General features: G+C 41.9%; 2 protein-coding genes across 8 annotated transcripts in view; both read left to right on the top strand.

Annotated features, from left to right (window-relative positions):
* Positions 1–6,374, top strand: part of LOC106567592 (protein FAM168A) — a 107,255-nt gene extending 100,881 nt beyond the window's left edge. For all 7 annotated transcript variants that reach the window (XM_014137101.3, XM_045693480.2, XM_014137097.3 and 4 more), the window contains one exon: positions 1,504–6,374. The gene's annotated coding sequence lies outside the window, so the exon portion shown is untranslated. The remainder of the gene's footprint in view (positions 1–1,503) is intronic.
* Positions 6,375–7,013: 639 nt separating this feature from the next.
* Positions 7,014–18,093, top strand: part of LOC106567591 (F-BAR and double SH3 domains protein 2) — a 62,069-nt gene continuing 50,989 nt past the window's right edge. The window contains exon 1 of the mRNA XM_014137091.3: positions 7,014–7,323. Coding sequence (XP_013992566.1) covers positions 7,303–7,323 — 21 coding nt within the window. The 5' untranslated portion in view covers positions 7,014–7,302. The remainder of the gene's footprint in view (positions 7,324–18,093) is intronic.

Raw genomic sequence — 18,093 nt, 5'->3', positions numbered from 1 at the left:
CTTCAACCTCATGGCTTGGTTTTTGCTCTGACATGCACTGTCAACTGTGGGACCTTATATGGAAAGGTGTGTACCTTTCCAAATCATGTCCAATCAATTGAATTTACCACAGGTGGACTCCAATCAAGTTGTAGATTCATCTCAAGGATGATCAATGGAAACAGGATGCACCTGAGATCAATTTCGAGTCTCATAGCAAAGGGTCCAAATACTGTATATAAGGTATTTCTGTTCTTTAGATTTTATTTATTTGCAAACATTTCTAACCTGTTTTTGCTTTGTCATTATGGGGTATTGTGTGTAGGTTGCTGATGATTTTTATTTATTTAATCAATTTTAGAATAAGGCTGTAACATAAACAAAATGTGGGAAAAGTATATAGAGTGCATTCGGAAAGGATTCAGACCCCTTCCCTTTAACCACACTTTTTTACGTTAGTCTTATTCTAAAATTGATTAATTATTTTTTGTTCATCATCCATCTACACACAATACCCCATAATGACAAAGCGAAAAACAGGTTTTAGAAATGTTTGAAAAAAATATATAAAAAAAATAACAGAAATACCTTATTTACGAAAGTATTCAGACCATTTGCTATGAGACTCGAAGTTGAGCTCAGGTACATCCTGTTTCCATTGATCATCCTTGAGATCATTCTACAACTTTATTGGAGTCCACCTGTGGTAAATTAAATTGATTGGACAGTTCCTCTGTGGAGATGGGAGAACCTTCCAGAAGGACAACCATCTCTGCAGCACTCCACCAATCAGGCCTTTATGGTAGAGTGGCCAGACGGAAGCCACTCTTCAGTAATAGGCACATGTCTGCCCGCTTGGAGTTTGACAAAAGCACCGAAAGACTCTTAGACCATGAGGAACAAGATTCTCTGGTCTGATGAAACCGAGATTGAAATCTTTGGCCAGAATGCCAAGCATTACATCTGGAGGAAACCTGGCACCATCCCTATGGTGAAGCATGGACCTCAGACTGGGACAGGACATGACTTAAACCCGATCAAATAGCTCTGGAGAGACCTGAAAATAGCTCGCAGCGACGCTCCCCATTCAACCTGACAGAGCTTGAGAGGATCTGCAGAAAAGAATGGGAGAAACTCCCAAAATACAGGTGTGCCAAGCTTGTAGCGTCATACCGAAGAAGAATCAAGGCTGTAATCACTGCCAAAGGTGCTTCAACAAAGTACTATGTAAAGGGTCTGAATACTTATGTAAAAGTTATATTTCAATTCTTTGTTGAAATTTTTGCTAATTTATTACAAATCTGGTTTTTGCTTTGTCATTATGGGGTATTGTGTGTAGATTGAAAAAAATAACTTATACATTTTAGAATAAGGCTGTAACATAACACAATGTGGATAAAGTCAAGGAGTCTGAATACTTTCCGAATGCACTGTATATAATACATTGTTCATGTGAAATTTTTCTTCTCCATCCCTCCACTTCTCTTCCTCTCTCTGTCTCTCTCTGTACCTCTTTCCCCTCAGATTGGGAGTCAATATCACTCACAACAACTGAAGTCTTACATTGGTGCAGGAGGCCTGGCATATAAGCACCAAGTCTGTCTGCAAGAACAAAAAACTAAAGTGCAAGGATCACTTTATGCATTCTTTTGTGATTTGGAAAAGCTGCTTTTTCATGTTTTTATTATTTTTGACCAGCCTCAGTTTTTTGGGGATTAGTTTCTTTGATTTTGACTCTTATAATCCAGACACACACTGACCAGCAGTATGGTACATTTATAGTACATTTGTGCTTCTTTTTTATGTTTGTGTGTATTTTTGTGTTCTGAACACTGGTTCTGACGCAAAGCCAGTCCCTTCAGCCGTGAGAATGTACACATCTTTGTATGCTGCCAAATTCTAATGTTGAAAAAAAAAATCATACTTTTTCAGGCGAGTATCGGTCGTTTATATTCCAGTCATTCTTGGGGGGGAAAGCACCGTACAAGTGTCACGCCTCAATTTCCTTTCACCCTTTTTGATTTGCCTTCCCATTTGGGTTTACGTTCACACACAATCATCTTCCAGCACAAGATAATAAGGGTCGTCTTCCAGCTTGTAGCAACAGTGCATTAACTTGGCTTCTTTAATATTTTACCCACTATATCAGTCAAGTTGGGTGCACATTTTGGTTTTTGCCCTAGCACTACGCAGCTGATTCAAATAACCAACTCATCATCAAGCTTGATTATTTGAATCAGCTGTGTAGTGCTAGGGCAAAAAATGAATGTGCACCCAAAGGGGACCCCGGGACCGACTTTGGGAAACCCTGCACAAGGAGAAAGACTAATACCGTAAGTACCATAATAGTTACACACCATGTAGAGGATATTTTCAGTAAGTTCAGTGGACATAGTTAGCTTGTAAGTCTACTAGAGTAGAGTAAGAAATTGAAATATCTATACACGACTATATTATATATAGGTATACTGATGTGTCAGCGAGCGCCTGTGCGCGTTTGTAGTTCTTTTGTACACATAAAAGCTTGCCGAACATGCAAACACACTCGCATTTAGGTATTTCAGTTGGCATGCGTAAGGTGTGCACTGACACACTTGCTCACAGATATACATTTACAGATGTATAGGACATCGCACACATTTTAAAAGTGTAGATGGTATATGATGCGATGGATAGATGACAGGATAGGGTCTCCCTCGTACCTTGCAGGCTATGTTGTGAACTGAATCCAGTTCTAGTCTAGTATCAACGAAGGTGCATGGAGTTTGAGGGTGAGGCAAATTGTCAGTAGGACCAGGGATAGCTAAGTCAAAGGATTCAAAAGGGATTTTAAAGTCAATAGCTGGCCGACACACTTAAGAACAGCAGACTTGAAAGAGGGAGAAAGGAGTACAAGGGGAGTAGTGAGTGGAAAAAGGAAGAAAATAATCAAAATTGTTTAGTGGTCAAGCATCAATACCCATAGCCCTGTGCTGCATGCCTCCCATCAATCTCACAGGCTAGAGATAAGTGTTATTCGCAATAAAGATCCCATGTGATGTCATGTTTACATGTTTAATAGAGATTTAGCCCCTGATCAGAGTGTCATCAGTTCCTCAGGTGACCAGGAGAGGGCAGAAGTGAGGGGTACAGGGCCCCCTATTCCTTACCTATATAGGGCTCTGGTCAAAAGTAGTGCACTATATAGGGAATAGGTTTTAGAAACCTGACTGACCTCAACACAGATGTGTCCCAAGAGAATTGTGTTCCAGAGAATTGTAATCTGGCCTCTATGTGTATGTTTCTGAGTAGTCCATGCAATTTAAACTAGTTCACCATTCTGGTGAACGCTTTTAAACAATGGCAGTTGGAAAAACACTTTATTTTGGACCTAGGTCTCATACAATTAGTGAAAGGAAACATTTTGTTTGCATGTTGGTCAACCTGCTACCTTGCTAGGCCCTCCCTCTGCCCTCCCTCCCTTCAGAGTAGCTAATAGAACAGGCCCAGGACGTCATTGTTTCCAGGGCAGACACCATGGAAGGAAGTTAGGATCGTGAAGGGAATCATGCGTATGAGGGAAACATTTGTGTTGAAACAGGAAATTGGGGGGGGAAATTGCAAGGTTTCATGTCCCTTTAGTCTGGGGGGAAAAAGGAGAGGTCCGTGTGGGACATGTGTTGACTTCCAAATCGAACCCTAGCCCCCAGGGTTGGGTTCAATTCCAATTTGATTTAAAATTCCAATTAAATTCTTGAATTCACTATGAAATGGAGAATTTGTTGGATTAAATTTGATTAAAAAAAATATTTTGAATTTTATGGAATTGTAATTCAATATTTGTTAGTTGATGGAACTAATGCACTTAGTATAAAAAATGGACTGCAGGATTTGTGTTGAATAATTTCAACTTGTAATTTTTGGGGATAATATTGAATTATGAATTCAATTATTGGAATTGACCTAACATTGAAATTGAGAGGAATTGAATTATCTCTGGATTCAAAGACTGACCTGGAATTTGAATTGTATTTATTGGAATTTACAGGGAGAGGGAATTGAATTAGTGGAATTAACCCCAACACTGCTAGCCTCAACTCCCCTCCCTAGTCCCTATAACTGCAGACCTGAGAGGATTGGGATAGGTGAAAGCAATATGGCTGACATTTCTACCTAGCCAATCGGAAGGCAAGATTAAGCTTTTACTGTAACATGTACGGTATATTGACCCAGTCCGCCTAGATCCACAGGAGTGGCTAGGGTGTAGGGGCTAGGGATCCATTTGGAATTTATAAATGGAGTTGGCAAGGAAACAGGGTTCAGCTTGGGTCAGTTTGAAGGTTGTGAGGAGGAGTTCCATACTCTTTTATTAAGGTTCAGCACTAGGTTACTGTGTCATGACCACATATCATGTGAGTGTGTAAAAAATGTATTGCACAAACATCTAAAAGTAATAATCTATGCTAAATAACAGGTACTTAGCTCATCTTTTAAGAGACATCTTATGCTTTCTTAAGAGTTAATTTAGTTCAGTGCATTTGATAGCGTACTCTTTGGTCTCAATAAACAACTGTACATTTAAGATATCTGTTGTGAATAATTGCTACTGCTTCTTTTAATCTGTTACAATTAGTTAACCACTATGTACAATTCAAAATGCTATTTTATTTGACACCGTGTTACCTCGCCATTACAAAAAAAGAACAGAAAAGAGGTATCCTGCACCCAAAATATTACAATTTATAGAGTATCATTCACTAGTGAACGGGGTATAGATGTGTGTATAAGAGTGTATGTGTTGACTGTGTGAGGAACGGTATCAGTGGGCAGTGTGGTATCAGCCCCTCACCTCCCGGGTAGTGTGTCCGTGCGTGTGTGTGTGTCTGTGTGTGTGAAGCATGTATGCAGTCCTGTGTGATTTTTCCTCCCAAAATTGCACTGGTCAGACTGTAGAGCTAACGTTGCCCAATCTCCACTTTCCCCTGTCAGTAGCATATCACAGAGCCAAATAGAAGAAGTACATTGAAAACAAGTCTGAAATGTACACTTATTGTGCTACATTTTTTGGGAGCATTAGAGCAAAGAAACACAAACAACCAGACAGCTTTTGTTTTGAGACCATTGACAAATATTGTTTTGTAGTGCTATTCACAAGAACATGTAATGTGATGCAAGAACTGAACAAGGCATATGACTAGTTGCACAGGCCCAAATGTATGTGAATGCTATGCTGAGTGCTAAATATCTGGAGGTTCAAAACCTCCAAAATAACCATGTGTACTACGAGTATAACCTATGTGTTTTAAAAAAGGGATTAAAAGAATGATACACTTTTCATTTCTGGTATGTAATTTAAGAGCTTTTTACCATAAGTGTTATTTAAGGTTTTGTTGATTGATTGATGTTTATTATTCTTAAAATAGAAGATCATTATGGTTGAGCTGATGTGGGTTGTCTCTTAGGGCTTCAGGGGGCATTTCAGAACACAAGTCTGTAAGATGAGTGGAGCAGATGTGGGGAGGGGCACAATCTGGCAACCTGGTCAGAAACGACTGGCATACAGTCCCCACTCGCTGGCCTTTCCCCTCAAAGACCCAGGGCATTGAAACGTTCCCAGAACCAAACTGACACCATAAAGAGACGTTCCCTGAACATCTAGGGAACCTAATGTGCTAACTGGGCATACTGTAGACCGAAAGCTAGCCTGGAGTCAAGTCCTTACACTACAATTCATGTTTATTGAAAAATGCTAAAGGGTATGGGTCCAGAGATTGTGGATTGAGGCATGAGAGTTGTAAACTGGGATCAAATCTCCTTTTGCTACAGTATGTTTCACCGCTGTTCACTTCATGTTATGTGTAACATCCCTGCAACGTAGCAAACTCGGTCTGGAATTTTAGGAGCTGGGAGCTGCCCTGGGTCTCTGTGCCTGGAGGTCGAGAAGCAAGCAGCTCCACCAATGTTGAACATGAAAGAGTAACATTCCCTATGCCTTTTCTGTTTCCTTTGTTCACAATGAACTTCGGCCTTGTCAAACTTTTGATTTGAACACTAATTTCGAGAGAGGGAAGTATACTCCTCTTCCCAAAAAAGTATCTATTTTTAAGACCGACTTTATAAGAGTCAGCACCTTGAGATTAAAACTACTTCCCAACTAATGGCCCCCAGAGTCTTTGCTATGTTCTGTCACTACGTTGCAGCAATGCTGGCAGAACGTTTTATAACATGCGGTTGGGACGTTCTTGAAGCAAAGACCCACATCAGACTTGTGTATATGAAGTGTAAATCTGTTTTTGTTTGTATGTCGTTCTAATGAGGATCGGATAGTGGTCCTGGTGACAAGGCAAGTTTGTAATTGTATAATACTTACTGTACGATGTAGAACATTCAATAACTATTAAAATATTTCCCAAAAAGCCCAGCTTTTACTTGTTTGTGTCCTGTGCCAATTCACCATAAAGGAACATTGTGGCCTCTTGATTTGTAAATGATTGTTTTGACTGTAAACTGCAACAAAAAAAAAGCAAACGTTCAAGGGATAAGATATACACTACACATCAGATTTCTAACATCAGATATGCATCAGTGGAGAAACGTTATTGAATGAGCCGGTGTGGGAGCCTTGAGGAAATGCCGGGGCCGATTTCTGGTCCAAGTCTGTCCCTGTTCACAAATGCAATGCAATTGCATTCTCCCATGAATCTCTTATAAACACATCAGACTCAGTGCACTGCTATCTGCTGATAGGCTATAATCATAATAGTAGGCCTGTACAAAACAACCTGGAAATTGTTTTACTCAACCATGTTGAATCTGTATACTTTTGCCTTGACATGTCACTTATCTGTAGGAATACATCTCTATATTGATCTGAGATAACTGAGGGGAAATGATAAAATAGGTGTTTTTCTGAGGGCCACAGCATAGACCTAAACGCACAGATGTGCAGGGGTCAGATATGATTCGCCTAATCTCCAACGAATCCCCATGTTTATGAAGCGGACATGGCCACGGTGAGTCTACATCACAAATTCCCAACAATGAGCAACGCAATCCCCACGAAAAGTCCCGTGCACTTCCTCAGCGTGCCGCCATCCCCCGTCTCTCCTCCACCGGAAACCCCGCTGAATCGCAAACTTTGCTTTTATGTTCCCGGAGGCAGTCGATTTTCAACAGGACTTCATCGGTGTGTTGAGTTGGGTCGTCATGGCCGCCTGAACCAGACTAAATTCACCCAGTGCGTGGTTCTCATTCTGTAATTTACATACAACATACAAAATTTACATTGCGGATTAACTCCAATATTTGTTAGGGGGGAAAACAATTCCATGTAAAAATTCTGACATGCAGCCTCCGCCAAGAAAGGTGAGTTGGCCCGGTTTTACTTTTCTCTGGAAATGTTTCGACGAATGTTGCTTATGTAGCCTAATTGTTGAAAGATGCACGCTTTGTTGTAGTCCAATTTTAAGATATGCAACCACCAGGTCGGCACAAAGTGTTATAACGTTAGTTCTTATCAAACGCAAACACGACCTTTGGTTAGTGAGTTGTTTTAGATATTCTAAACTTGAATATTTTTTAGAATGTTCCAAAGTAGCCTAAGAAATGTCCTGGGTAAAATGGTACTCAATTCAATAAAAAAACAAATGTTCTCACGATTCCAAATTGTAGCCTTTGCGTGGCTTAAACGATATATTAAAAAAAATATACATTGTAACAGTCTTGGTGGAGAGTTGTTACAAGCGAAAGCGGTGCTGGATGGCTGAATTTAGACCTCTAAAGATTAAAGGTAACTAAAACGGCAACAAACATATGGGAATCCTGTTATATATTATGTTCCAAAAACATTACACAAAGTATGTTGCTGTTTGGATAAGAAATTGTACTTCTGTTAGAATTCCTATCGTCTAGGTTAAACTATATCAAATGCTTTAGAGTCAAGAGTTGTTGTTAATAACTTGATTGTATACTGAACAAAAATATGAATGCAACAAGTGTTGGTTTAATGAGTTAAAATTAAATATCCCAGAAATGTTCCATATGCACAAAGCTAATTTCTCTCTTTTTTTGCACACATTTGTTTACATCCCTGTTAGTATTTCATCCACTTGACAGGTGTGGCATGTCAAGAAGCTGATTAAACAGCATGATCATTACACAGGTGCATCTTGTGCTGGGAACATTAAAAGGCCACTCTAAAATGTGCAGTTTTATCACAACGCCACAGATGTCTCAAGTTGGGAATGCGCAATTGTCATGCTGACTGCAGGAATGTCCACCAGAGCTGTTCCCAGATAATTTAATGTTAATTTCTCTACCATAAACCGCTTCCAACATCCATTTTAGAGAATTTTGCTGTATGTCCAACTGGCCTCACCACCGCAGACTACATGTCACCACGCCAGCCCAGGATCTCCACATGTGCCTTCTTCACCTGTGAGATTGTCTGAGGGGGCCCTGAGGAGTATTTATGTCTGTAATAAAGCTTGTTTGTGTGGAAAAACATTCTGATTGGCTGGGCCTGGCTCCCCAGTGGGTGGGCCTGACTTACAAGTGGGTGGGCCTATGCCCTGCCCAGTCATGTGAAATCCATAGATCAGGGCCTACTTCATTTATTTCAATTAACTGATTTCCTTATGAACTGTAACTCAGTAAAATCTTAGAAATGATTGCATGTTGTGTTTATTTTTGTAAAGTATGAATTAGCACTGTTACAGTACATTTGCCATTTGTTATGTTCATGATTGTTTATGGATTACATTTCTCTCACAAACAGGGGAGTTTTAGCATACTAATTGTTGAGGAATAGTCCAAAGCCATTCAGATGTCAGTGGTAGCGCTACAGATGATTCATTTCCTGAAATAGAAACACACCTTGGCCTATTAGATCAACCACTTGACCTGTTTTTGTAGTTGCCTGAATATAGCCTTATTTCAGCCTCAGTATATTTCCCCCTAATGATCGGCTGTGTTAGTCAGGCAACTAATGCTCGTGTGAGATCATTGAATAGTGTCCGAACTGCCCATTAGTTTCAAGTTTTTAATGTCATGCGCACAAGTACAGTGAAATGCCTTTATTGCATGCGCCAAACCCAACACTGCAGTATTCAATATATCACTAAAAAATAGCATAAGGTCAAAGCTGTGGGAAGTAGGAAAATCTGAATGTAATATACACCACTTGACCAAAAGTATATGGACACCTGCTCGTCGAACATCTCATTTCAAAATCATGGGCATTAATATGGAGTTGGTTCCCCCTTTGCTATAACAGCCTCCACTCTTCTGGGAAGGCTTTCCACTAGATGTTGGAACATTGCTGCGGGGACTTGCTTCCATTCAGCCACGAGCATTAGTGAGGTTGAGCACTGGTATTTCGTATTTTTATTAGGATCCCAATTAGCTGTTGTGAAATCCGCAGCTACTCTTCTTGGGGTCCACACAGAACATTAATAGACAAGGACAGAACTACATACATTTAAAAATGCCACACACAGCCTACATATCAATACATGCACAAAACATATCTAGGTCAAATAGGGTGATGTTGGGCGATTAGGCCTGGCTCTCAGTCGGTGTGCCAATTCATCCCAAAGGTGTTCAATGGGGTTGAGGTCAGGGCTCTGTGCAGGCCAGTCAAGTTCTTCCACACCACTCGACAAACCATTTCTTTATGGACCTCGCTTTGTGTACGGGGGCATTGTCATGCTGAAACAGGAAATGGGCTTCCCCAAACTGTTGCCACAAAGTTGGAAGCCCAGAATCGTCTAGAACAGTGGTCACCAACCTTTTCTGCGTCAAGATCACTTTCGCAGTCAAAAAGCAAGCTGAGATCTACTGCTCAGATATATATATTTTTTTTTTACATTAACCTCACACAAACAGTTTTGTAGAAATGAGGTTTGGTCAGTAGGCCTAATACATTATCACAGCATATTTGCTATATGATTGGCCTGCCAATATTGTTAATCAGACCATATTATATTTCAAAACTCGAGCTTTAATAACAAAATAGATGAGTTGGTTTAGCGCTTGTGAGTCACTTTGGAGCATGAATTTAAATAATTAGCTTTTTTATTTTACTTTACTGATGGTACCTGCATCTGATGGTCAACGAGGTCAAATCACGACGTCAGTGATCTTCAGGAGGAAAAGTCGGAGCTCTAGAAAGATGCCCGAGTTTCCGACTTGGCATTCCGAGTTGGATGACCATTGAAAACAATTTTTCTCAACCGCCTCTCACGGTCCCTGCTCTCTCCTTCCTTTCCTCCGCTGAGACTGACCAGAGAGAGGGGACACCGTCTTCCACCTGATGGTGAAACTCAAGTCGCACCGCATCTGCCTCATGCACAAATTCATGTTGTTCCTATGACCAGAGAAAGTTAAATATTCCTTAATATTAAAATCCACATGATGAGCTGCTGCTAAAAATAAAACACAGGGCTATCGATACTTGGATACTCAGAAGCGCGTTTTGTAATAGTGTTGAATCATTTCTACAGAAATATTTGGTGATCGAATAGGAATGCCTTGAAGATTCGACCGGTTGGTGACCACTGGTCTAGAATGTCATTGTATGCTGTAGCATTAAGATTTCCTTAAACTGGATCTCAGGGGCCTAGCCCGAACCATGAAAAACAGCCCAAGACCATTATACCTCCTCCACCAAACTTTACTGTTAGCACTATGCATTGGGGCAGGTAGCGTTCTCCTGGCATCTGCAAAACCCAAATCAAATTTTATTTGTCACATGCGCCGATTACAACAGATACTGTGAAATACTTACAAGCCCTTAACCAATAATACAGTTAAGAAAAATAAGAGTTAATAAAATATTTATGAAATAAAGTTACAAAAAATAGTAACACAATAATGAGGCTATATACTGGGGTACCGGTACCGAGTCAATGTGGGTACAGGTTAGTTAAGATAATATGTACATGTAGGTAGGGGTAAAGTGACTATGCATAGATAATAAAGAGCGAGTAGCAGTGGCGTTAAAAAAAGGGGGGTCAATGCAAATAGTCTGAGTTAGCCATTTGATTAACTGTTCAGCAGTCTTATGGCTTGGGGGTAGAAGCTGTTAAGGAGCCTTTTGGACCTAGACTGGGAGCTCCGGTACTGTTTGTCATGTGGTAGCCGAAAGAACAGTCAGCATCCCGGAGTCATCTCTTCACTGTTGACGTTGAGACTGGTGTTTTGCGGGTACTATTTAATGAAGCTGCCAGTTGAGGACTTGTGAGGCATCTGTTTCTCAAGCTAGACACTCTGTTCTTGTCCTCTTGCTCAGTTGTGCACCGCAGCCTCCCGCTCTTTAATCAGAACAAGAGTTTTCAGCTGTGCTAACATAATTTCAAAAGGGTTTTCTAATGATCAATTAGCCTTTTAAAATGATAAACTTGGATTAGCTAACACAACGTGCCATTGGAACATAGGAGTGATGGTTGCTGATAATGGTCCTCTGTACGCCTATGTAGATATTCCATTAAAAATCTGCCGTTTCCAGCTACAATAGTCATTTACAACATTAACAATGTCTACACTGTATTTCTGATCAATTTGATGTTATTTTAATGGACAAAAAATGTGCTGTTCTTTAAAAAACAAGAACATTTCTAAGTGACCCCAAACGTTTTGTGTGTGCACACAGTACCAGTCAAAAGTTTGGACACCTTCTCATTCAAGTGTTTTTCTTTATTTTTACTATTTTCTACATTTGTAGAATAATAGTGAAGACATCAAACTATGAAATAACTAGAGGTCGACCGATTTATGATATTTCAACGCCGATTAAAGTCGATGCCGATTTTTTTTATTTTTTAAATATTTTTTTATTTTTATATATATATATATATATATATATATATATATATATATATATATATATATATACTGCTCAAAAAAATAAAGGGAACACTTAAACAACACAATGTAACTCCAAGTCAATCACACTTCTGTGAAATCAAACTGTCCACTTAGGAAGCAACACTGATTGACAATACATTTCACATGCTGTTGTGCAAATGGAATAGACAACAGGTGGAAATTATAGGCAATTAGCAAGACACCCCCAATAAAGGAGTGGTTCTGCAGGTGGGGACCATAGACCACTTCTCAGTTCCTATGCTTCCTGGCTGATGTTTTGGTCACTTTTGAATGCTGGCGGTGCTTTCACTCTAGTGGTAGCATGAGACGGAGTCTACAACCCACACAAGTGGCTCAGGTAGTGCAGCTCATCCAGGATGGCACATCAATGCGAGCTGTGGCAAGAAGGTTTGCTGTCTGTCAGCGTAGTGTCCAGAGCATGGAGGCGCTACCAGGAGACAGGCAGTACATCAGGAGACGTGGAGGAGGCCGTAGGAGGGCAACAACCCAGCAGCAGGACCGCTACCTCCGCCTTTGTGCAAGGAGGAGCAGGAGAAGCACTGCCAGAGCCCTGCAAAATGACCTCCAGCAGGCCACAAATGTGCATGTGTCTGCTCAAACGGTCAGAAACAGACTCCATGAGGGCCCGACATCCACAGGTGGGGGTTGTTCTTACAGCCCAACACCGTGCAGGACGTTTGGCATTTGCCAGAGAACACCAAGATTGGCAAATTCGCCACTGGCGCCCTGTGCTCTTCACAGATAAAAGCAGGTTCACACTGAGCACGTGACAGACGTGACAGAGTCTGGAGACGCCGTGGAGAACGTTCTGCTGCCTGCAACATCCTCCAGCATGACCGGTTTGGCGGTGGGTCAGTCATGGTGTGGGGTGGCATTTCTTTGGGGGGCTGCACAGCCCTCCATGTGCTCGCCAGAGGTAGCCTGACTGCCATTAGGTACCAAGATGAGATCCTCAGACCCCTTGTGAGACCATATGCTGGTGCGGTTGGCCCTGGGTTCCTCCTAATGCAAGACAATGCTAGACCTCATGTGGCTGGAGTGTGTCAGCAGTTCCTGCAAGAGGAAGGCATTGATGCTATGGACTGGCCCGCCTGTTCCCCAGAACTGAATCCAATTGAGCACATCTGGGACATCATGTCTCGCTCCATCCACCAACGCCACGTTGCACCACAGACTGTCCAGGAGTTGGCGGATGCTTTAGTCCAGGTCTGGGAGGAGATCCCTCAGGAGACCATCCGCCACCTCATCAGGAGCATGCCCAGGCATTGTAGGGAGGTCATACAGGCACGTGGAGGCCACACACACTACTGAGCCTCATTTTGACTTGTTTTAAGGACATTACATCAAAGTTGGATCAGCCTGTAGTGTGGTTTTCCACTTTAATTTTGAGTGTGACTCCAAATCCAGACCTCCATGGGTTGATAAATTGGATTTCCATTGATTATTTTTGTGTGATTTTGTTGTCAGCACATTCAACTATGTAAAGAAAAAAGTATTTAATAAGATTACTTATTTCATTCAGATCTAGGATGTGTTGTTTAAGTGTTCCCTTTACTTTTTTGAGCAGTATATATATATACATTTTTTTTTTAAATTAAAAAATATATATATATTTGAAATAATGACAATTACAACAATACTGAATGAACAATGAACATTTTTATTTAAGTTAATATAATACATAAATAAATCTATTTAGTATCAAAAAAATAATGAAACATGCTCAATTTGTTTTAAATAATGCAAAAAGTGTTGGAGAAGAAAGTAAAAGTGCAATATGTGCCATGTAAAAAAGCTGACATTTAAGTTCCTTGCTCAGAACATATGAAAGCTGGTGGTTCAATATTCCCGATAAAGAAATATTAGGTTGCGGTTCTTATAGGAATTACGATGCGTCGGCTATTTCTCTCTATACCATTTTGTATTTCATTAAACGTTTGACTATTGGATGTTCTAATAGGCACTTTAGTATTGCCAGCCTAATCTCAGGAGTTGATCGGCTTGAAGTTATAAACAGAGCTGTGATCAAGCATTGCTAAGAGCGGCTGGCAAATGCAGTAAAGTTTGAGTTGATGCTTACGAGCCTGCTGCTGCCTACCACCGTCAGTCAGACTGCTTTATCAAGTATCAAATCATAGACTTAATTATAATATATTAAACACAGAAATACGAGCCTTTGGTCATTAATATGGTCAAATCCGGAAACTATGATTTCGAAAACAATGTTTATTCTTTCAGTGAAATACGGAACCGTTCCGTATTTTATCAAACGGGTGGCAACCCAAAGTCTAAATATTGCTGTTACATTGCACAACCTTCAATGTTATGTCATAATTATGTAAGATTCTGGCAAATTAGTTCGCAACGAGCCAGGCTGCCCAAACTGTTGCATATACCCTGACTCTGCGCGCAATGAATGCAAGACAAGTGACACAATTTCCCCAGTTGATATTGCCTGCTAACATGAATTCATTTTAACAAAATATGCAGGTTTAAAAAAATATACTTGTGTATTGATTTTAAGAAAGGCATTGATGTTTATGGTTCGGTACATTGGTGCAACGACAGTGATTTAACAAGCTCATTCGCAAAAAAAGCAATCTACTGTAAAGAGAGCCTGCGGAGTTCTGTATTTCTCTCCAAGTCTGTACCCAAACAATTCGAGCTTCTACTTCTAAAAATGCACTTTTCCAGAAACTAGTCTCTCACTGTTGCCGCTTGCTATAGACCTCCCTCTGCCCCCAGCTGTGCCCTCGATACCATATGTGAGTTGATTGCCCCCCATCTATCTTCAGAGCTCGTGCTACTAGGTGACCTAAACTGGGACATGCTTAACACCCCGGCCATCCTACAATCAAAACTTGATGCCCTCAATTTCACACAAATTATCAATGAACCTACCAGGTACAACCCCAAATCCGTAAACACGGGCACCCTCATAGATGTCATCCTAACTAACTCGTCCTCCAAATACACCTCTGCTGTTTTCAATCAAAATAGCAGCGATCACTGCCTCATTGTCTGCATCCATAATGGGTCTGCGACCAAACGACCACCCCTCATCACTGTCAAACGCTCCCTAAAACACTTCTGCGAGCAGGCCTTTCTAATCGACCTGGCCGGGGTATCCTGGAATGACATTGACCACATCCCGTCAGTAGGTGATGCCTGGCTATTCTTTAAAAGTGCCTTCCTCACCATCTTAAATAAGCATGCCCCACTCAAAAAATGTAGAACTAGGAATCGATATAGTCCTTGGTTCACTCCAGACCTGTCTGCCCTTGTCCAGCACAAAAACATCCTGTGGCGTTCTGCATTAGCATCGAATAGACCCCGTGATATGCAACTTTTCAGGTAAGTTAGGAACAAATATACACAGGTAGTTAGAAGAGCTAAGTCTAGCTTTTTCAAACAGAAATTTGCACCCTGTAGTACAAACTCAAAAAAGTTCTGGGACACTGTAAAGTCCATGGAGAATAAGAGCACCTTCTCCCAGCTGCCCACTGCTCTGAGGCTAGGAAACACTGTTACCACCGATAAATCCACTATAATTGAGAATTTCAATAAGCATTTCTCTACGGCTGGCCATGCTTTCCACCTGGCTACCCCTATCCCGGTCAACTGCCCGGCACCCTCCACAGCAACCCGCCAAAGCCCCCACCATTTCTCCTTCACCCAAATCCAGATAGCTGATGTTCTGAAAGAGCTGCAAAATCTGGACCCATACAGATCAGCTGGGCTAGACAATCTGGACCCTCTCTTTCTAAAATTATCTGCCCGAAATTGTTGCCACCCCTATTACGAGCCTGTTCAACCTCTCTTTCATATCGTCTGCAATTCCCATAGATTGGAAAGCTGCCGTGGTCATCCCCCTCTTCAAAGGGGGTGACATTCTAGACCCAAACTGCAACAGACCTATACAGTGAGGGGAAAAAAGTATTTGATCCCCTGCTGATTTTGTACGTTTGCCCACTGACAAAGAAATGATCAGTCTATAAATTTAATGGTAAGTTTATTTGAACAGTGAGAGACAGAATAACAACAAAAAAAATCCAGAAAAACGCATGTCAACAATGTTATAAATTGATTTGCATTTTAATGAGGGAAATAAGTATTTGACCCCTCTGCAAAACATTACTTGGTGGCAAAACCCTTGTTGGCAATCACAGAGGTCAGACGTTTCTTGTAGTTGGCCACCAGGTCTGCACACATCTCAGGAGTGATTTTCGCCATCACGGTTGACAACTCCATTGTGTCCTCCTCCCAGAGTGCTAAGAACCTTGGCGTGACCCTGGACAACACCCTGTCGTTCTCTACTAACATCAAGGAGGTGACCCGATCCTGTAGGTTCATGCTCTACAACATTCGCAGAGTACGACCCTGCCTCACACAGGAAGCGGCGCAGGTCCTAATCCAGGCACTTGTCATCTCCCGTCTGGATTACTGCAACTCGCTGTTGGCTGGGCTCCCTGCCTGTGCCATTAAACCCCTACAACTCATCCAGAACACCGCAGCCCGTCTGGTGTTCAACCTTCCCAAGTTATCTCACGTCACCCCGCTCCTCCGCTCTCTCCACTGGCTTCTTGTTGAAGCTCGCATCCGCTACAAGACCATGGTGCTTGCCTACGGAGCTGTGAGGGGAACGGCACCTCCATACCTTCAGGCTCTGATCAGGCCCTACACCCAAACAAGGGCACTGCGTTCATCCACCTCTGGCCTGCTCGCCTCCCTACCTCTGAGGAAGCACAGTTCCCGCTCAGCCCAGTCAAAACTGTTCGCTGCTCTGGCACCCCAATGGTGGAACAAGCTCCCTCACGACGCCAGGACAGCGGAGTCAATCACCACCTTCCGGAGACACCTGAAACCCCACCTCTTTAAGGAATACCTAGGATAGGATAAAGTAATCCTTCTAACCCCCCCCCCCCCCCTTAAAAGATTTAGATTCACTATTGTAGAGTGGTTGTTCCACTGGATATCATAAGGTGAATCCACCAATTTGTAAGTCGCTCTGGATAAGAGCGTCTGCTAAATGACTTAAATGTAAATGTAATCTAAATTATTTTGTCCCACTCCTCTTTGCAGATCTTCTCCAAGTCATTAAGGTTTCAAGGCTGACGTTTGCAACTCGAACCTTCAGTTCCCTCCACAGATTTTCTATAGGATTAAGGTCTGGAGACCGGCTAGGCCACTCCAGGACCTTAATGTGCTTCTTCTTGAGTGACTCCTTTGTTGCCTTGGCCGTGCGTTTTGGGTCATTGTCATGCTGGAATACCCATCCACAACCCATTTTCAATGCCCTGGCTGAGGGAAGGAGGTTCTCACCCAAGATTTGACGGTACATGGCCCCGTCCATCGTCCCTTTGATGCGGTGAAGTTGTCCTGTCCCCTTAGCAGAAAAACACCCCCAAAGCATTATGTTTCCAGCTCCATGTTTGACGGTGGGGATAGTGTTCTTGGGGTCATAGGCAGCATTCCTCCTCCTCCGAACACGGTGAGTTGAGTTGACGCCAAAGAGCTCCATTTTGGTCTCATTTGACCACAACACCCAGTTGTCCTCTGAATCATTCATATGTTCATTGGTAAACTTCAGACGGGCATGTACATGTGCTTTCTTGAGCAGGGGGACCTTGCGGGCGCTGCAGGATTTCAGTCCTTCACGGCGTAGTGTTACCAATTGTTTTCTTGGTGACTATGGTCCCAGCTGCCTTGAGATCATTGACAAGATCCTCCCGTGTAGTTCTGGGCTGATTCCTCACCGTTCTCATGATCATTGCAACTCCACAAGGTGAGATCTTGCATGGAGCCCCAGGCCGAGGGAGATTGACACTTCTTTTGTGTTTCTTCCATTTGCGAATAATCACACCAACTGTTATCACCTTCTCACCAAGCTGCTTGGCGATGGTCTTGTAGCCCATTCCAGCCTTGTGTAGAACTACAATCTTGTCCCTGACATCCTTGGAGAGATCTTTGGTCTTGGCCATGGTGGAGAGTTTGGAATCTGATTGATTGATTGCTTCTGTGGACAGGTGTCTTTTATACAGGTAACAAACTGAGATTAGGAGCACTCCCTTTAAGAGTGTGCTCCTAATCTCAGCTCGTTACCTGTATAACAGACACCTGGGAGCCAGAAATCTTTCTGATTGAGAGGAGGTCAAATACTTATTTCCCTCATTAAAATGCAAATCAATTTATAACATTTTTGACATGTGTTTTTCTGGATTTTTTGTTGTTATTCTGTCTCTCACTGTT

This window comes from Salmo salar, chromosome 13 (genome assembly GCF_965601325.2).
Source record: "Salmo salar chromosome 13, fSalSal1, whole genome shotgun sequence".
NCBI lineage: Eukaryota > Metazoa > Chordata > Actinopteri > Salmoniformes > Salmonidae > Salmo > Salmo salar.
This window is presented reverse-complemented; position numbering and strand designations above follow the sequence as displayed.